The 6,878-nt window shown below is 60.9% G+C and overlaps 1 protein-coding gene across 1 annotated transcript; it reads left to right on the plus strand.

The window, feature by feature from the left end:
* The first annotated feature begins 2,169 nt into the window (after positions 1–2,169).
* NDUFA12 (NADH:ubiquinone oxidoreductase subunit A12) lies at positions 2,170–6,643 on the plus strand. The gene is made up of 4 exons (XM_054167764.1): positions 2,170–2,281; positions 4,207–4,289; positions 4,920–5,007; positions 6,463–6,643. The coding sequence occupies exons 1-4, from the start codon at positions 2,193–2,195 to the stop codon at positions 6,641–6,643; spliced, it is 441 nt and encodes a 146-aa protein (XP_054023739.1). The 5' UTR covers positions 2,170–2,192.
* The last annotated feature ends 235 nt before the right edge of the window (positions 6,644–6,878 follow it).

A 6,878-nucleotide genomic window follows, 5' to 3' on the forward strand; every position in this document is an offset into this window, starting at 1 on the left:
GGCCCTGCTGCTCTTCCTTTCCTTGGTAGAAATGGATCAGGATGCATCATAGGTGTTGCCTGGCTGACAGTCCATAGCTTCATCTGAGGATGGGTTGAAATGATTTCTCTTTGCAAACCAACTGGTTCAAGAAAGCTTTAACCAAAGAACAAGGAAGTCTCTGCCAGCCACCTTTCTTCTGACAACACTGAGCCCCTGCTCCGTGGTGTGGCCATCCCTGCAGCCATGCATGCAAAGAGAAGTTGCTTGTCTCAAAGAGGTTCCAGCTGCTTGTGTGTTGTCCATGTGCAGGATCACCATACACCCTTCTCCCTTGCTGTGTGTGCCTGACAGGATGTTAGAGCTCTGTGCTTGCTCTCAAAGAAAAAGGAGAGAGATGAGCACACCCCCCAGGACTGAGAGAGCCCCAAGGCTCTGTTGCATGATCTCAGACAGCTCTGATGGTTGGATCTTTGCAGAGCCAGTGTGCATGCACACGACACAGTGCCCAGAGCTGTGCCTGCTGGTGAGTAACCTTCTTTGTCCCCAAGTGTTGATCCTTACATGAGATTTTCCTCATAAACCCAGTGCATTTAGAGGCAGGGTGCAGCTGCTCTGTGCTGCCTGGTAAGTAATCTCTCTTGTCTTCATGATGGTTTAGATTGAGACTGGAGATGAGGAAGAAATTCTGTACAGTGAGGCTGGGGAGACTCTGGCACAGGTTGCCCAGGGAGGCTGTGGGTGTCCCTCCCTGGAGGTGTTCAAGGCCAGGCTGGAGGAGGCCCTGAGCAGCCTGGGCTGGTGGGAGGTGTCCCAGCCCATGGCAGGGGGTTGGGGCTGGGTGATCTTGAGGGTCCCTTCCAGCCCAGCCCATGCTCTGGAAGCTGGCTCTCACACTGCAGTTGTTGCTTCAGTGTTACTCTGCTCATCCAAATTGTTCATCATTGTAAAGTCATTCATCCTCAAAGAGGAAATCCATGCTGGGGGTAAGGGGTGCAGGCAGAACTGGGCTTCCTCAGGAACAGGAGCTTTAAAGCAGGTGAATGCACACAGGGGTGACTGTGCATACAGGCCTGAATGCACACAGGGTTGTCCTTTTTCCTGGCTGTTAACCATTGCAGCCACCTGAGGGTAAAGCAACAGCTCCTGGAGAGGCCACACAGCAAAGTTCTGGGTTTATGGTTTGGGGTTTTTCAGAGGAACTGCTGCTTGGTTAAATGCAGCATATTCAGCTACCTTCAGCTCAGGCCTTTAGTGTTTCTAACAGCTATTTTTTCTGATGACTTGATCTCCCTTTACCATCTGTATGATTTATAGTCTGTGAATAAATGTTCTTTGCTACTGAATGAAGGTCTGGCTGATGTTAACTGCTTTCTTTCCTGCTCTGCAGTAGCACTGCTCCTCAGCTAACAGACAGGTGAGGACTGAGGCTGCCTCCACCCTGCATGCTGAAGTGTTTCAGTAGTCGTGGGATCTCTTCATTTCTCAGCTGGGTTGGGAGCAGCCCTGGAGAAAGAGCCCTGGGGGTGCTGGGTGCTGAGCAGCTCCCCAGGAGCCAGCAGTGCCTCCTGCAGCCCTCAGGCAGCTGTGTGCTGGGCTGCAGCCAGAGCAGGGTGGGCAGCAGGGCAGCAGAGGGGATTCTGCCCCTGGGCTCTGCTCAGACCTCACCTCCAACCCTGCCTCCAGTTCGAGAGACAGGGATCTGCTGCAGGGGGTGCAACAGAGGCTCTGAGGAAATGACCTGAACATCTCTTGTGAAGAGAGGCTGAGAGCCCTGGGGCTGTTCCGTTTGGAGAGGAGGCTGAAGGGGGAGCTGATCGCTGCCTGTATCTGGGAGGGGGGTGCCAGGATGAAGGTGCCAGGCTCCCTTGGGTGGTGCCTGGCAGTGGGACAAGGAACATGTGCTACAAGCTGGAACCCAGGAGCCTACACTTCAACATGAGGTCAGCTCCCTCCCTGCCCCTTCTCAGGGCTGGGCCGGGCCCGAGCCGGCGGTGCGGGCAGCGTCCCGGCGGTGCGGGCAGCGTCCCGCAGCTGCGGCCGGACGGGCAGCCGCCAGCGCCCCCCAGCGGCCAGGGGCGGGGCTGCGGCCAGGGGCGGGGCTGCGGCGGGGGGCGGGGCTGCGGCCGGGGGCGGGGCTGCGGCGGGGGGCGGGGCTGCGGCCAGGGGCGGGGCTGCGGCGGGGGGCGGAGCGAGAGCGGCGCCGCCCCAAGATGGCGGAGTACGTGCAGGTGCTGCGGCGAGCGCTGAAGCACCTGGGCGGGCACGGCGGCGTCCGCGGCGCCGTGTTGCAGCTGCTGAGGTAACGAGGAGCCGGCCGCGCCCGCAGCGTCCGGCGGGACCGCTCCCCGCGCCCTTCCCGCCGCCCCGCGGGGTCACCTTGAGCGGGGCATGGCCGCCCGGGCGGGCCGCGGCCGCCCTGCTCCGCGCCGAGCTGGGGCTGGTGTGGGTAGGGGGACGGGGCGGGGGAGCCGCCGCTCGCCGCAGCCCGGCCCGCTCCCGGGCCGTGCCTCAGGCCGAGCGGGAGCGGTGCGGGGCCAGGCGTGAAGGGGAGGCCGCTGCGGGCAGCCCGTGGCGGGCCGGTGCCGCTCGGCGCCCCGGGCCGCAGGCAGCAGCGGGCGCTGGGGCGGGCGCTGGGGCGGGCACAGCGTTCCCCTGGCAGGCTCCGGACGCTGTTTTCCTTCAGGCACCGTAGGTCCCCCGGTGCTGAGCTGTCAGCATCGCTCGGGCAGGTTTTCCCAGGGTCCAGGCTCGGTCCTTCCGAGGTGCTGCAGCCGCCTCCCGTCCTCCTGCCGGTCGCCGTCGTGCTGGCCCCGCCGGCTGTCCCCTCTCCATCGCCTCAGCTCGCTGGCAGCCTCCGTGGACTGCCTGCTGTGCAGACCTGAAAGCCGCGCTTGTGCCGGAATCCAGGGGTGGAAGTAGACTCTGACACTTCAAACCCTGCGTCTGGCTCTGTGGCAGCAGTGTCACCACTGGCCTGTGCCCAGCTTTGGGTTCCTCTGGCCGCAGAGGCATTTCCTGCAGAGCTCCTTGCAGCCACTCGTTGTGGGCACGGCTGGGGACTTTGCTCCCCAAGCACAGAACCTCATCCGCATGACATTTGCTCCCTTTTTTCCCAGCACGCCTCTCCTGTGCCTTGCGAGGAGCGTTTTGCGTTGTGGTGCTGCCCGACTGAAGCTCCTCCCAGCCAGGAGGAGCTGCACATTCCCTGGTGTGCTCTTTTTGTTCGGGTCCTCGATGCCTTAAACCCTTGGAGAGTAAAGTTTCGCTGTGTGAGGCTGCTCGGGATGAATGTCAGCAGAAGGGAAAGGTGCAGGTGTGGGGGTGAAAGAGCTCTTCAGTCGCTGTAAGGTGTTGTATCAGAATGCAGCTCCTGGGCTCAGCTGAGCTGTTGATGGGCACAGGGGTGTGAGAGCATGCTCTGTGCTTGGAGTGCTGTGCACCTTACCTGGGGCAGTGCCAGCCTCCAGGGGTGGCAGGCTCAATGTCTGCATCTTTCAGAGTTTCACACAAGCTAGAGATGGACAATGTGAAGAGTTTAGCCTGAACTCCAGAGGCTTAAAATGTCGCTGTTCCTCTGCTGGAGGTCAGTGCCCACACGGAGGTGTGAGCTCTCTGAAGCTGCTTCAGTGCTGACCCCTGCCCATGGCAACTCTAAATTGAAGTGGGAGCAATGAGTAGTTGAGAAGAATGGTGACACCTTCAAAGGGCCCTAACCTGCCTCTGGGCCTCTGTTCTGTGGTATTGAAGGCTTTGTGGGTGTTAAACTGTGCTGTGCAGCAGAGGTGCTTCATCTTCACTGCAAAGAGCTGCTGAAGGAGCAGTGGCTCCCCACAGCCTCTCTCTGTGGCTGCTGTTCTCCCATCAGTGGGAGCCTTGCTGACAGAAGCTGCAGGAAGTGCTGATTATGTTTGGCAATCCTCAGGCTTGGAGAGGGGTTTTGAGTAGCTTCACACATGTGTCTTTAGGAGGTTTTCTTACAGGTTTTTAACAGCCCCTAAGAAACAGCTTGCCCAGGGGGGCTGTGGCTGTCCCCTCCCTGGAGGTGTCCAAGGCCAGGCTGGATGAGGCCCTGAGCAGCCTGGGCTGGTGGGAGGGGTCCCTGCCATGGCAGGGGGGCGGCACTGGATGATTTCTAAGGTCCCTCCCAACCCAAGCCATTCTGTGGATCTCTGAGGCCTCTGTCCCAGCTTCCCTGTAAGAGCAGTGTTGTCTTGGAACCCCCAGGGTGAATGATCTGAAGACTGGCACGCTGGTAGGAACTGACAAGTATGGCAACAGGTACTACGAAGACAAGAGAAACTTCTTTGGTAAGTGTGCTGCTGTGAGCACCTCCTGGCTGCCCAGCATGGGGGCTGCCTGCCTGGCTTGGACAGGGGGCTCAGGGAGCTGCTTTCACATCTTCTGAGACCTCACCTGCAGGGCTGTGTCCAGCTCTGGGGCCCCCAACACGACAGAGACAGGCCTGATGGAGTGGGTCCAGAGGAGGCTACCAGGATGGTCAGAGGGCTGCAGAACCTCCCCTGTGGGGACAGGCTGGGGACAGGCTGTTCAGCCTGGAGAAGAGAAGGCTCCAGGGAGACCTCAGAGCTGCATTTCAGTATCTGAAGGGGCTGTGGGGATAGGCCCAGGGGCAGTGGTTTGGAACTGGAGCAGGGCAGAGTTAGGTTGGACATCAGGAGGAAGCTCTGCACGGGCAGGGTGGTGATTATCTTATCAGCTTCTGTTTGCTGTTACTTACCCAGGAGCTGATGTTGGTGTCCCTGGGAAAGCATTCAGTTCAGCCATGGAAAGTACAGTGGGAAGAGAAAGTCATGGAAAAACCCCAAACTGCCCTGACTTGACAATAAAAGCCCAGAGTGGTGCATGCCTGTAGGCAAAGCACGCTGCCTGGGGGCCTCTGACTCCTCTGCAGGGGCTGATGCAGTGTTTGTGTGCAGGCAGGCACAGATGGGTCATCTACACCGAGGAGATGAACAGCAAAAACACCTTCTGGGAGGTGGATGGAAGCATGGTGCCCCCTGAGTGGTGAGTCCTGCAGCCTGCTGGTACCAGTCTGCCTCTCTGGTGTCTTGTACAAAGCAGGAGATCAAAAACCCCCAGCCAGCCAGCTGACCAAAACTACCAACCAGCCAACCCACCCAGACCCCCAACACCCAGACCAGCCAACCCACCCAGAACCCTAACACCCAGACCAGCCAACCCACCCAGAACCCTAACACCCAGACCAGCCAACCCACCCAGACCCCCAACACCCAGACCAGCCAACCCACCCAGAACCCTAACACCCAGACCAGCCAACCCACCCAGACCAGCCAACCCACCCAGAACCCTAACACCCAGACCAGCCAACCCACCCAAACCAGCCAACCCGCCCAGACCCCCAACACCCAAACCAGCCAACCAGCCCAGACCCCCAACACCCAGACCAGCCAACCAGCCCAGAACTCTAACACCCAAACCAGCCAACCCACCCAGACCCCCAACACCCAAACCAGCCAACCCACCCAGAACCCCAACACCCAGAGCAGCCAACCCACCCAGACCCCCAACACCCAGACCAGCCAACCCACCCAGACCCCCAACACCCAGAGCAGCCAACCCACCCAGAACCCTAACACCCAGACCAACAAAACAACCAACTTGTGACACAAGATGCTTTAAAGGATGGAAATCCACTCAGGTTTCTTTCTCCACACACAGCAAATGTGAGGCATGATTTTAGAGACTGGCACAGGCTGCCCAGGGAGGCTGTGGCTGCTTCCTCCCTGGAGCTGTTCAAGGCCAGGCTGGATGAGGCCCTGAGCAGCCTGGGCTGGTGGGAGGTGTCCCTGCCCATGGCAGGGGGCTGGAACTGGATGAGCTTTGGGGTCCCTTCCAACCCAAGCCATCCTGTGGATTTCTGAGTGTCTGATCCTGCAGTGCTGTTGGCCCAGGCAGCAGTGGAAGGGGGTCTGAGGAGGTGCTTTGGGAGGCTGGTCACTGGTGTGTTTCCTTGTGCCTGTGATGCACGTTGGGTGCCATGGCTGGGATGGGTTACCCCAGCTCCTGAATTGTCTCTCTCCTGAGAGCAGTTGGGGAAGACAGGGGCAGACTCTCTGCTCAGTTTTGGTTCACAATGGTCTTCAGTGCAGTCAGTACTTTCCTCTGTCTGTCCTCACGCAGTTCCCTGAGGTCCTTCTTGAGCTGAGGGGCCCAGAACTGGACACAGCGTTCCAGCTGCAGCCTCAGCAGGGCAGATCAGGGCGGGAGGAGAACCTCTCTGGGCCTGCTCACCACAGCCCTTCTGGTCTGCCCCAGGCTGCTCTTCGTCTGTTGTGTTTGTGCCGTTTAAGTCGGCGTCCTGCAGCCTCCTTCAGAGTCACTCTGAGCTGAAGTGACCACAGACAGCGAAGGTCTGCTGGGCAGAGGCCCCTCGGGGCCGGGGCCGGTCCCCAGCCCCGCGGCGCTCCTGAGCAGCAGCGTCTGTGCCTCTGTCCCCAGGCACCGCTGGCTGCACTGCATGACAGATGAGCCTCCCACCACCCACCCTCCCGTGGCTCGGAAGTTCATCTGGGAGAGGCACCAGTTCAACCTCAGTGGCACGCCGGGGCAGTACGTGCCCTACTCCACCACCCGCAGGAAGGTACAGGAGTGGGTCCCGCCCGCGGCGGCCCCCAAGTGAGGGAGCAGGGGCTGCCCCCGGCCGGCCTGCTGCCCCCAGGCCGGCCTGCTGCCCCCAGCCGGCCTGCTGCCCCCGGCGTGCCGCCCCCGGTGTGCCTGCCGCCCCCTGGCCGGCCTGCTGCCCCCCGGTGTGCCTGCCGCCCCCGGCCGGCCTGCTGCCCCTGGCGTGCCTGCCGCCCCCGGCCGGCCTGCCGCCCCCAGCCGGCCTGCCGCCCCCGGCCGGCCTGCCGCCCCCG

This window comes from Dryobates pubescens, chromosome 15, assembly GCF_014839835.1.
Source record: "Dryobates pubescens isolate bDryPub1 chromosome 15, bDryPub1.pri, whole genome shotgun sequence".
Lineage (NCBI taxonomy): Eukaryota > Metazoa > Chordata > Aves > Piciformes > Picidae > Dryobates > Dryobates pubescens.

Coding starts and splice junctions, on each gene's coding strand:
- NDUFA12 (XM_054167764.1), top strand. CDS start 2,193: ATGGCGGAGTACGTGCAGGTGCTGCGGCGAGCGCTGAAGCACCTGGGC. Junction 4,290..4,919: donor AGACAAGAGAAACTTCTTTG/GTAAGTGTGCTG, acceptor GTTTGTGTGCAG/GCAGGCACAGATGGGTCATC. Junction 5,008..6,462: donor AGCATGGTGCCCCCTGAGTG/GTGAGTCCTGCA, acceptor CTCTGTCCCCAG/GCACCGCTGGCTGCACTGCA.